General features: G+C 43.7%; 1 protein-coding gene across 2 annotated transcripts in view; it reads left to right on the top strand.

The window, feature by feature from the left end:
- Positions 1-210: 210 nt before the first annotated feature.
- The window catches only part of MGLL (monoglyceride lipase), a 64,652-nt gene continuing 51,827 nt past the window's right edge, over positions 211-13,035 (top strand). Inside the window, exons 1-2 of one of the 2 annotated variants that reach the window (XM_071550481.1) lie at positions 211-532; positions 1,561-1,699. In XM_071550481.1, coding sequence (XP_071406582.1) covers positions 1,575-1,699 — 125 coding nt within the window. In that variant the 5' untranslated portion in view covers positions 211-532; positions 1,561-1,574. Of the gene's footprint in view, positions 1,003-1,560; positions 1,700-13,035 lie in introns of both variants that reach the window. The other variant, XM_071550480.1, reaches the window with a different exon arrangement.

Below are 13,035 nucleotides of genomic sequence, written 5' to 3'. Positions count from 1 at the left end.
GGCCGGCTCGGATTTCCCCCGAGCGGCACTCCCGGGAGAGGGCGGCCGTGCCTCCTCCCTCCGCCCCAGCCCGCGGGCACGGCGGGGCTCCCCGCCCAGCCCAGCCGAGGGGGCGGCAGCAGCGACCGCGTCCCGGGCGAGGCACCGCCCGCCCCTCCATCCATCCATCCCTCCATCCATCCATCCAACCACCCACTGCTCTTCCGCCGCTGCCTCGCTCCTCCCGACAGCAGCCTGTGCGCACCGGGCGGTGGAGCCACCGCGCTTCGGCTCCGCCGGGGGACGCGGGGCGGCCGCGCTTGGCCGCGGCGGGAGGATGCGTGTGCGGGGTTGGCGACCTGGCATCGCGTCGGTGCTTGGATCCTCCCTCCTCCTTCTCCTCCTCCTCCTCCTCCCCTCCCTCCCGCTCTCCGCCTGGCAGCGCGGGGCTGGGGAAGTTGCGCTGACAAGCGAGATGGCTTCGCAGCGGGCATCGCTTTGAGAAAAGGTCTCCCCCTCCCTCGCCTCCCCCCGTCGCCGTGGCCTCCGAACTGTAAGTGGCAGGAAGGAAGTAAAGTTGCAAACAACCTGCAGCGGCAGGAACTTTGTGAGCTGCTCCAGCTGCATGTGCTCAAGGTGCCTTTGATGTACGTGCAGCAGCTTCTGGAAAGTGGACTGCAGCTTTCCCACCCGCCAGCCCTCCCTCTCCCCCACCCTTCCTAGGCTCCCCTCCCACCATCGCCACTTCAGCCCACACACGCAATTTGTTTGAGAAGGAAAAAAAAAAGTGATGAACAAGAAGTGTTGAATTACCCAAGCGACTTTCCTCAAAGAGCGAGCGAGCCGGGGAGAGGAGCCGCGGCGAGCCCCGCACAGCGCCGGGAGGGACCCGACAGGGACCGCGGGGCTGCCGGGGTGTGAACGCGGCTCCGCAGCGAGATGCTAAAAGCCTTATCTGCTTGCGTTTGACTTGCGATGCCGGTTCCTCACTAGAATGCAAACCCTTGCACAGGATGAAAACAGGTTTGTGGCAAATTCTCCTGGAAATGTTTCGCTCCTCGCCGCCGCCACCTTCCTGTCTGAGATGTCAGAGGAGATCTTAATGATGACACGGTAGCAGATACCTCTGCTGTGTACCCTTCACTGTTCTTTGGAGATGGTCGGGCAGAGATAAATCTTTTATGCAGCTGCCTTTTCATGTCTGTAACGACTGCTGCACAATCTGCACTTGATTGCAGTTAAAATATTCTCTTTAGGATCCGTTTCACAAAATGATGCAAAATAAACACAGATGGGAGAAGTGGAGGAGAGAAAGCTGTAATGAAGTACTGATGATGGATTAATTTTCCTTCTCCCCCTCAGTGCTCTACCCCCAAATATGTGCCTTTCCTGAAGAAAAAAATTTGCTACATGTCTGTTTTAAAGCAAAGATTTTGGGGGCTCTTTGGCTGGGGTTTTGGAGAGAGTGATGCTTGCCTTGCTGATTGACTTTCTTGAATGTCTCTGGCTACCAAGCCCATCAGCTTTTATCTTGCCTTTACCTGTTCTAAAGTATGTCTTGTTTATTCCAACACCTTGCAGGTCATTCTTCCAGAATGCCAGAGGAAAGTTCGCCAAAGCGAAGTCCTCAAAACATCCCATACAAGGACCTGCCCCATATCATCAATGCTGATGGGCAGTATCTCTTCTGCAGGTATTGGAAGCCAGCAGCAACTCCCAGGTGAGCACTTGAAAGCAAATGTCTTTTTTTACTATCAGTAAATAAGACTCTATTCATGTAATTATTATTTATAGCTTGGCTGGCATTACAGGGCTGTCTGCATGGAGCTTTACAGAGCCGCTAAGAGAGGTTTCTCTCATCTGGGAGAGTCCCTACTGTAAAGACTGTATTCTCCAAACCTTTACTCCCTAGAGCCAGCCTTACAGATGTAAAAAATGGAGTTACTGTTATTCCATGCACAGCTGGCATGGTTGGCAGTTCAATTTGCTACTCAGTGGCTCTGGCAGGTGGCTGATGCCTATCAGCAATAAATAAAATAACTATTCTCAAACAAATAGCACAGGCAGTTAGGGAGGTGTGGAATACAGACTTAGGGATGTCTACTCTTTCTGATTTTTTCAGTGTCAACAAATGAAACATCAGTATCTGACTTTCAACAGTAGTAGCCGAAGTCTCCGGGCAACAGGCAGGATGTTTGACTGTGTTGCTTTTTGACTGTTGTTTGTTTGGGTTTAAATTATGTATAGTTAGTAAATTATTTGGGAGGCTCTTTCACTGTCAACTGCAATTTCAAAACTGACCTGTGTAATAAACATGGACAAAGAAAATTTGGAAACATTAACCAGACAATGTCATAATTTAAATAATCCCTTTACTGTAATAGCTTTCTGTGTTATAGAAAGGTATCTCTGTTACTCGTATAGTTATTATCTTTTCTCCTGCAGTGTCTGCTGGCTTGGTATGTATTTATGCTGCCACTAGTTATTTATATAGGTATCTACTTCATAAAAATCTGGATATTGTTTTCTTTTTCTGAAAGCCAACAGGAAGAGCTGTGTTGATTTTATACAGCTAGAAAACAGTCACAGGAAAAAGTTATTCAAGCTGTTGTAGGGAGTTAAACTTTATCTTTGACCACCCAACAGGTTAGACATCATCTTGCGTCCAAATCAGTCTTAAACTGCACTGAGAGAGGGATATGCGTCCAAGTTAGCTGACCTTGGCTGTAATGCCTACAAAACTAAGAGACCATGGGAATAAAATAGGGCTGGGGAGCACCCAGGTAAGGCAGCAGCTGGGCAAGCACCAAAATATGTTGTCCCCAGAGGGGAGGACAGGGCAACTACCTCACCACAGCTCCATCACACTGGTTGGTCTGTAGGACAGGGGTCTGCTAAGATCAACTGGTTCACAGAGCATTTTAGAGTTACTTCTACTCACTGCCTTTCAGAAACAGGGAGGAAAGTTTTTGGCACCGATGCCTTACATAGTCTTTGTGCCAGCCGGAAGATTTCCTCTATAGAAAACAAATGCTGTGAAACTAAACTTCTACTGTGAAACTAGGCTGTGTAGTGTTATAATGCTAACTAGTCACTAACTACCCATAACCTTCAGCACCCAGTTGTGGAATTGCTTTTTTTTCATGTTTAATTTCTTACCAAATTAGTAGTGAGTGAATGGTTCTTTGTTCTAGAAATAAAAGGATGATAAAGAGCTGAGAGTTAAAACTTGGTGTCTGAGTCCTCTGGGTAGTTAATTTTTTTTAGATCTCTGTGCATCAAGCAGTTAATTGAGAGTGAGCTTGCCCTAGTTTTGTGACAACAAAAGTGGATGGGATCAGTGTTGCTCATTTACAAGTAGTTCCTGAGTACATTCATGTGTGTGTGTGTGTTTGCATGTTTGTGTATAAGGAGGGGGCGTACTGTTTATTATTAGCTCTTCATGCATTGTTATGTATGAGCGATGGTAAGTGACTGAATAACAAGTCAGTGCCTGGATCCTACAGTTAAGAATGCTCTTGAAGTGTGCTTTGATAGGCAGACCAAAAATACATTATTTTTTCCCCCTGTCACTTTTTGTGAGGAGCTCTGCTTTTTCTGCTTCCTATGTAGAAGCTCAGTAACTTTCATCTAATTTTAAATGTTCAGCAAAAGTGATCTCTGTATATATGTATAGGGAGAGAAAGACACCTCAGGGGATGTTCACAGGCCCGTTACAATTTATTTCAAGTATTGAAGGCAATTCTTTCAATCTTCTAACTCAATTGTTGATTCAGGTTCAAATCTTAGCACTAATGAATGATGCTATAACCGCCAAACGGTGGGATCTTTCATTGATCCATTATGTGTCTAATCCCAGCTAGGACTATAGAAATACCTCTTCACTGCAGATGCCCAAAGGTTATCATTGACTTGTCTTCTATTAGAATAGAACTTACCGTCCTTGATCCCTCTCCCAGGCAGGGGGAAAACCCGGGATATCTGCCAAAAGAAAAATTCAAAAGTAGCCCTAGCCTCGGGTTGAAGACCAGACAATGGCTGGGCAGTCTCTGAAAGTGGGGATGACTGAGAGACATCACCCCTTGGCGCTGGTGCTTCTCTTTTATCACCTCAAACAGACCCACAAAGGTGGGCAAAGGCTGTTACAGATTAATATGCTGTAGCATATTTAAAAACAAATTAACAAAAACCTATTTTTGAGGAAAATGGGGAAATTTTGTGAGGCCCTTTTGCTTCATGCTTGCAAATACCCAGTCTCTGATCCTGTGTGATGTTCATCTGACTGATCAGCCTGTACTGGTGCACATATGGAAGCTTTGTTATAAGTGCCACTGAGGCCAAGGTTGTCCTGCCAGTGAAAGGCACCTATTGTGAGTTCCTCAGCAGGGTCTGCTTTGTTTCAGAGGGGGATTTAGGTGATTACTTCACAGGAAGCTGACACACAAAGGCACTCAAATGTCATAATGATTAGATGGGGTAGATGGAGTAGGTGGTAAGGGCACTAAGGAAAGAGAAAGACTGTTTTCCACTTTTTTTCGGGTGGGAAGTCACTCCCAACAGCAGAGCTGGAGACTGGGTGTCGTCTTCTCTTGCTGCCTGCTGGCAGCAGTGTAGGTGCAGTTTCCCCAGCCAGCAGCCCTGCAAGCTGCCCAACTTGTTGAGCCAGTTCTATCTTAAAGTGTAATTAAGTGGTCTTGTTGAATACAGCAGGGAAGAAAAAGCAGAACTTTCTGGTGTCGTTTTCATGTTTTGTGCCAACAGCAGGATTTGTGGAGCGTGAAAACGGGTAACATTTTGGCACTGGGTGCTCACTACCGAGTGCAGTGCTTAAGATCTGGGCAAGGCAGGGCATTTTCAGGACTATGTAATGTTGTTTGAAGGAATTAAATCATTTGTACTAAACTGGATTGATCTCATGCCTATACCATGTCCCAGTAGCCAAAGAAACCCTGCTTATTGGGAAAGCAGTCATTGTGTAAACAGAAACATGCAAGTTTAAAACCTCTGCCACCACCCTGAGCACTCTGAGTCAAAATATGAGGTAACAGGAGGTGAGGAATTAAGAAACCATGCTCTATTTCCAGCTCTCAGACAAAACTGCTAAGAATAGAGGTGGGATGAGGAAGAGGAAGGAAAGTTGGGAGGAGAAGTCAGGATGTTTCCGTTGAGGCCCCTAAAGGACCTGGGGAGCTTCAGAGATGACTTTCTTTTCCTCTCTGTTCTCTATCCCTGTAGCCTTTTCTGGATGCTTCCTCCATTTTTGTTGCTGCCTAGATAAGCACAAACAGTTTATTCTGGGGCACTTTTAGCCCCACTGCTTGACCTCAAGTAAACTCTGTGAGATTTATTGACTCAGGGTAGTTTTTTCAGACCTGCTTATAGCTGCAGCCTCTCTCCTGGCAGATCAGCCACTCTAGGTTGGGCTTACTTAAAGGTTGGGACATTGGTAGTTAGAGGATTAATTTGAAAATGTGAGTTCCAGACATCTCTGAATCTGAGCTTCCTCAGCTATCAAGCAGAAATCATTGTCTGGCATGGTGCTTGTGTGTCTCTCCACACAGTGGTCTCTAGGTGTACTCAGATTGTTCAGTTGTTCCAGCAACTGAAGTGCTCTGCCTGAAGCTGAGACACCTGTGGGTCACAGATGCATTCCTGGTGGATTGTTAATGTGCACCAGAATGGATTGACTCAACTTTGGACATCATGACTACAGTTTAAATAAACAGTTTAAATAAACAAGAGTTGCAATTGTCTGAGTAAACAGTGCCTTTGTAGGAGTTCTTTCATTTCTACACCTGACAAGTGTGATTAAAAATACAAAATTAAACAAACAAAAAGCACCCACTTTTCTATTTACTTTTTACATTTGTTTTACTCTTTGGAAAAATGCCTGTCATTCATTCTAACTTGTTAGAAATGAAAGGCCAAGCCGATAAGGAGAATATAGATTTCTCTCTTCCCCAAGGATTTTTCAGATGTGCCTGTGGTGCAGAAATACAAACTGCATTTATATTTGAACTGACTCTTAAATTGTTAATATTGCATGATGGCTTTGGCATCTCATTACCAGCACTTCCACAGCATTTCCAGAAGAACAGCACAGCTGAAGGAGCAGATGACAAAGCTGAATTTGACTTTCAGACCTTTCCAAAACTAATTATTAAATTAATTAATAAATAAATAAATCCAAGTGAAGTCAAAGCAAAGAGAGTCAAGTCACTGATTAGAATGTCTTTAATTATACTGTGTGGTTTTAATCTTTAGAAATACTTAAAGGAGTTTCTAACTCAGTGTCACTCTTGAAGTGCACTTTGCTTGGACTAATGAGGTCAACTTCAAATTAATGCCAGATCTGCATAGTACAAAGTGAGTTATGTCAGCACAGTTTGCCATAGGATGAATTCAGCTCCCTCTATGTGTCTGATCACAGCACACACATTGCAAATGGAAATAACAATGATCATTGTCAAATCAACATTCCGGACTTTGCTTGCTGTATTGCTGTTGCCTGAGTTTCTAAAGCCTCCCTTCTATTCATCAGCCTTGTATGTGTTCCTTTAATGCCTCTGTTCTCTTTGCTCCTTGTGACTGTTATTCACCATGAATAGGGGCATCCTTTTATGATTCCTTATGCAGTTCGAGAGGATGGGCAAATTAGCAAACCAGCTTCATGTAAGAGTGACTCTGACAGACAGGAGAGCACCTTTAGTTCTTGCTGTAGATACTTCCAACAGGCTTCTTCAGTAGGATAATCCTTTTCAGACTCCACAGGAATGTTCAACAGAAGCAAATCTCTTTTATTCCACATAACTCAAGGAAAAATGTGAGTAACAAATGAAATAACAATTGTAATTAAAACATCCCTTTTGCTCGTTGCCCTGTGAGAATCAGCTTCTGAGCACGAGTGTACAAATTTGTAACATTGGGGTCTGGAAACAAGGTGACTTTTGGAGTTCCCTGTTGTGAGTCTCAAAGCAGTAAAATCCCATCCTGATCCTGGGAGCAGCAAAAGAAGCAAAATCAGTGTTGGTTCTCAGTGTGCCACCTGATGAATTGGAAATGGTGCTTTCTAGCACAGTCAATATCAAAGGTAGAGGTAGAAACAGGAGAAAAAAAATTGGTCACGAAAATGTGTTGCAAAACTTATTTATTGCTCATTATTCTGCCAGAGTCTGAAGGGTAAGCAAACCTTGCTTCTCTCATACAAACAGTGTGTTTGCTTTTAATTGGAATACAGTTGTGATGATCAGTACTGGTTTTGTGCCATGGCTCTGATGTATCTCCTCTTTGGTCACTCAGCAGTTACAGACCTGCCAGCTCCTCCAGGTCTGTTTATCCTTAGCAGACTCTGCACTGACCCCTGCTTCAAACCAGTTCTTTGCTGACAGCGATTCCACAGCTGAAGCAGACAAATTCATTGATCTTATCAGGGTTCCAGATGCAAGAGCATTTTATTTCACTAATACAAGAAATATGTATGTTTAGTCAAAATAATAAAACAGCTGCACATAGTTCCTTGCTTCTGTTTCTCCAGCACTCTTGAACATCCCTTGGGAACACATTGCAGCTCTTTTAGATCACCATGAATACATCTACAAGTCTTGGCTGGCATAGGTGTTCTGAGTAGAAGAAGGTATTTTTTCTAGATGCCTGTAGCAGAGGAGTTGGCCTTGCAAGTTCCCTTCAAGATGCTGTGACTTTGTGCTTTTTGGAACCAGGGTGAACATCTGATATCTTTGTTCTTGTAGGGAAATTGCATTGTTCTAAGAGCTGTCCCTGCAGACACATTTGGCTGAGCTGCCTCCCCTAGGTTCAGACCTGCCATTGTCCTAATGTGCTTCCACTTGAATGGAAGCCATCAGTGTTTTAAACCTCCTATTGTCCCTTATCCAAAAGAGGTGACACAACTCTGATAGCAAATGGCTGATTATCCTACTATCCAAAGAGATAACATTTCCTCTTGCCCATGAGATTCCCAAAGATATGTTTAGGCAGGTCCCTTACCTCATCACATCTCAGTTATATCCTTGACTATACCCATGCATCCCTGTCCTGTACTCTGCCAGCACAGACATTCCCACGCTGTATCAGTATGGCTTATTATCCGTAACAGGAAGGAAGAAAATTAGCAGCACCAGGATAAGTAAAGTTTTAGACATCATTAAAATTATATCTCCTCTAGGGTTTCCTGTTGTAGACCTATAAAATTTCACTTATGTTAACTGAAAGAAAAGTACTGGTACAGCAGTCCCAAATGCCAACCTTTGGATAGTCCCAACCATAAACATCTCCTAAAGCAACCAGACTCGAGGAAGTCACTGGGTGGTGGTGTCAGAGAGGCATCTCAAAGCTGACCAGACTCACTGACCAGACTCACTGCCCAGACAGTGACACCAAGGTGTAGCCTTGGGGACAGGAAGGGCATAGCTGGTGGAGGTTGTCCTGTTGGCCAAAGGAATGCAGTCAGATTTACCTGCCTCCAAGCACACTCTTATGGGATATCCCCATCAGCTAGGCACAGGAGATGGGGTAGGTCTTGGTCTTTCTCTGCTTGGGAATGTGTTTCTCCTAGACAGAAGCAATGCATTTGTGTCTGAGGGGATTCATTATTTTAGCAGTAGCAGCCATGTAGCAGTTTTCAACGTACCAAGACTTCAAGCAACACTAAACTTCGTGAGTACATCCACTGGCATGAAAGAGTCTCCCCTTCTGCATGACAGACACTGGCTCCTGAGTCAGGAACTATCTTCGTTTCTGTTTGGCAGGCACTCCCTTGTTGACAGGAGCCTCTGAACCCTCCCATACTGAGTGATAGCAAAGACAGCTTACTAGACCTAGAGAATTTAGTGTCAGAAAACAGAATAAAGAAGTCAATGAGGAGCAGAGAACAGTCAAAATACATGGTCAAGACAGTCATTAGGCAGTGACACAATGACCAGTGATTTACAGATTCGGACCCTTAATTTCTCTGTACTTTTCCCCTGTACTATTTCCTCTGTACTATTTCCTTGTTTAAAATCGGGTGTAGTCATCCAGCCAAATGATGCAAATTGAGTCTGGAGCCCCTAGATGAAAGTTGCCAAAGAAAGTAAGTTATTCATTGAGGAGCTGGGTGTAGTCATCCAGCTAAATGATACAAATTGAGTCTGGAGCCCCTAGATGAAAGTTGCCAAAGAAAGTAAGTTATTCATTGAGGAGCTGGTGGTTGAAGAGGGCTTGATGTTTGAAGAGAGATTTTTAAAAAGTCTCCTAAGTGATGCCTTAGTTGTTCTCTACTGTTCAGCTACAAGCAAATTGTCTCAGCAGCAATTATTGAAAAGAAAGGACAGGAGGAAAAAAAGGGAACAAAATATTGACCTCTGGTCTGAAGCTAAACATTCAGCAGTAATCATTTGCTCTAGTGTTGTGTTCAGATGGGTAAGGAGAACATGTACAAACTACTACTATAGATTTGCTATACAAGAAAGATGACTGATCTTTTTCAGCTGTCTATCTGACCTAAGGTAAAAGAGCTTGCTCTGTATGTTTTCTTTCCTCCTTGTTCAAGCTTGAAGCTTGCAGAGTGAGGGAATAAAACTTAAATCTTTGGCCTTCCTTTAGAACAGAAAGTTGATTTAATTTGCTGTAGGTGTCAGCAGGTTAGCTGGTTCACCAGCTGGCAAAATGAGCTTATTTTTATAATTTTTCAGCATATTTTTTGCTTTTATTTTTAAAACTGTCTCAGTGGTGTTTCAAATTCAACTGTCAAATTCCAGAAATCTGCAGTGGCTTAATTTGCTGGGTGAAAGGCATGAGGAGTGATGAAGAAACAGTAAGTAATTAAATTGCTGCAGAGATAACATCTACTGACTTAATGGTTAAGCTTTTTCTTCATTTTTTTCAATTCTGTGTGAGAGCTAGTCTACAATATTTGAAATATTAAAAAAGTGTATTCTGAGCAGCATTCATAATCTCATGTTATTAGAAAGATATTCAAGCAATCAGCATTCAGTCATCCTCTGGCCCACTGCAAACAAGGGGCACGGAGCATCTCAACCCAGACTGTCCTGAATATGTACAGAGCACCTCTATAACATTATTTGACCTCCACAAATTCATTAGGACAGAAAGGCTTTTAAAAATTGAATTTTTAATTTCCAGGCTCCCTGTGGCCCTGTGCAAGTAGCACCCACAGTGGCATCTTGACCCTGCTGTTAAACTCCCGCTGGCTGCTGCAGGGTCAGGTTTTGCCTCATGTTGTATGTCCATCCTTGCCTCTGGCATGCAGTGTTGCCATGGGCAAGGCTTTTTACCTCTGTGCTTGAGTTTATGTGGCAGTGGGAGGAAGGACTGATCCTTGCTTGGGACAGGGTGATGGATCAGAGGCTCTCTGGAGGTGCCAGTCATCTCTGCCTTATGTGACTCTACAAGTGTCCTACTTGCACCCTCTCTAAAGCATTTTGGGTTTTCTGAATGAGGAGTGTGGTACAAAATCCAGCTGCTGTTATTATTTATCCTGTTTATTTACTGGTCACATTTCTCAGAGCTGGGGAATGGGGAAAAATCAGCAGATTTACTTTGTTTACATTTCATTTCACTTTCAGTGTTTGAGGAATGTTAATTTGTTAAATGCTGTTCCTTCCTCTGAGGACCTTAGCTTTACTCAGTGATAACATTGCCTCATTCTTACACAGAGGTTTATGTTTCCTTTTTGAAACATCATTTAAGGGTGCTGCCCATCAGAGGTTTTCTTCCTGCTGTACACATTCTCCTGTTGCTTTGGGAGGGGTGCTCAGATCCCTCGGCACAACCTCATGTAGCATCAAGGTTTGTTATATTTTGCTAAGCCAAGAACATTTTTAGACATGTCGCTGCTCGAGCCACCCTCCCATCCCACAGGCAGTTCCAAACCTGTGCTGCCCCAAATGTCCCTGCCAGCTCTTGAGCACCACACAGGGCACGGGCACAACACTCCAGTGATCCCCATCCCTGCCTCACAGCTACAGAACTTAGGGCTCTCTTTCTCCCCAGATCCCACATGGCACATGCAGTGGTTCAAGCCTCATCTGGGAGCTCCGTGCCTCCAATGCCCTGAGCTACCCTGGTGTTGTGCTGCAGCAATAGAGCTGATGGAGCTCTTCCCATTCCCATGGCAGGCTGTGAGAGATGCACCCCTCACATGTGAACTAACACATGTCTTGGAAGTTGGCAGAAGAGAAAGTGGGGAGGAAAGACAAAACATCTTCCCTGCTGCTCTCGCAGACATCAGCTCTGACCCTTTCTTTGCTGGCAATTGAAGAAGTCAGAGCTGGCATGGCAATGGTGGGGTTGATAGCTATGGTATTGAAGGTATTTGTTCCTGGTATTGCTCATGCCTTTTTAAAATGGTCAGAAATATGTGGTACAGCCTCTGGTGAAGCACTCCACATAAAACACAGCATTTCTGCAGCAGAATAACAGCTTGTGGTTTAAATAAATGTTATTTCTGCTTGTCTGTAGGTGTACATGTATGTTTTGGTTCAGTGACTGCCAGATACTGTAAATGAGTATTGATTTCCTTTTCTATTTTAAGCTTTTCTGCAGAAAAGACATCCCACATGCCTTTTGCTGTTTTTGCCTGTACCTACAGTGATTGCAGCCAAGGATTTATCTAACTAAATACTCTTTTATTTTATTGTTGCCACTCATCCTTGTGTTAGTAGTTACACCCCAAGTTGGACAGGTCCCCATCCACATTTTGGAGCTTAAAGCTATTACTGGCCCTTTTTGAGAACAAATCAATGAAACAGTGATTAAAACTCATGGCAGGTAAGTTCCTTATTTATGTTTGCATGGCAGCCACCACTGCCAGAGGTGAAGATGCCTAGGTGTTAGAAATGAAAGAACATTTTAGGAACCAAACCTTCCATAGCTAAAGTCTTTGGACACACAGATTAGGTCAATGCAGCCAAGAAATAACACATCTGAATTTGGCAGCCCATAGGCTGAAGTCTGTATCCATTTGTTAACTTTTAATTCATTTGTAGGTATACCACTACACCTCACCTATGATTAAAATTTACTTTGGTCTAAATGTGAATAAATGTTGCAGCTGTTAAAGCCCATGTTGCAGCGGTTACTGTCTTAGCAGTGTTCTATCTATCATGTTTAACTGCTTACATTCAATTTTCCTTCCTACCTCAGTTCTACAGCAAGCATGGAATAGTAAATTAATTGGAACATGCTCAAAGCCTTGGCAAACGTTTGCCAGTGACATCCCTGATTTCCCAGAGGAATAGCTGCTGATATTGATTTTGACAGAGCCTGTAACGACTCCCACAGTAAAGATTCCTCTCATAGCTGGGCAGGGCTGAAGTGCAGCTCTGGGATGTGCTAAGATTTCATTGAAAATTAATGTGTTTAATCTCAAAATATGTTAAAATATACATAAGCACTTTATGATTAAGAAATCAGTCCTTGAGTTTCTGTTTCTATGTTTATGGGAGAATTCCACCTTAGCTTTTGGAAAATGGAGCGGAAAAGGATTGTCAACTTTGAGACTTGTGTTACCTGTGACATTTGAACTTTTAATGAGTTTGTCAGTTAGTTAAGGATAACCAATTAAGATCTCTGCCAACACAGAGGATCGCTGACAAAACTGGCAATTGACTCAGTGCAGGAAGCAATCAAGAGTTCCACATTATGGGTGGAATTGCCTGGCTACAAACAGTACTATCGAGTCTGTCAGGGAATTGAAGTTTTTCTTAAAACCGCTGCCATACAACTGGGAGTTGCTCAGTCAGTGCTTTATTAAAAACTAATAATAACATACTATTTTGAGTTTGCAGAACAGGTAAAGTGTCATTTCCTTTCTTCTTCCTACTTTATTCTCAGCATCGTCCATGAAAGGTGTCTCTGACCATGGCAGAGGGGTTGGAACTACATGACCTTTAAGGTCACTTTCAACCCAAACCATCCTATGATTCTGAGCTAGTGAAGATTTGCCCACATGAGCCCAAAATGCCTGATATGCATGCCTTCAGTCATGCAGTTCTTATTGCAAGCAATAGCTTGGAAATGCTCTGGCCACCTTGTGCC

The sequence above is a fragment of the Pithys albifrons genome, chromosome 3 (genome assembly GCF_047495875.1).
Source record: "Pithys albifrons albifrons isolate INPA30051 chromosome 3, PitAlb_v1, whole genome shotgun sequence".
NCBI lineage: Eukaryota > Metazoa > Chordata > Aves > Passeriformes > Thamnophilidae > Pithys > Pithys albifrons.
Note: the sequence above shows the minus strand (reverse complement) of the source record. Positions and strands in the feature narration are given on the sequence as shown.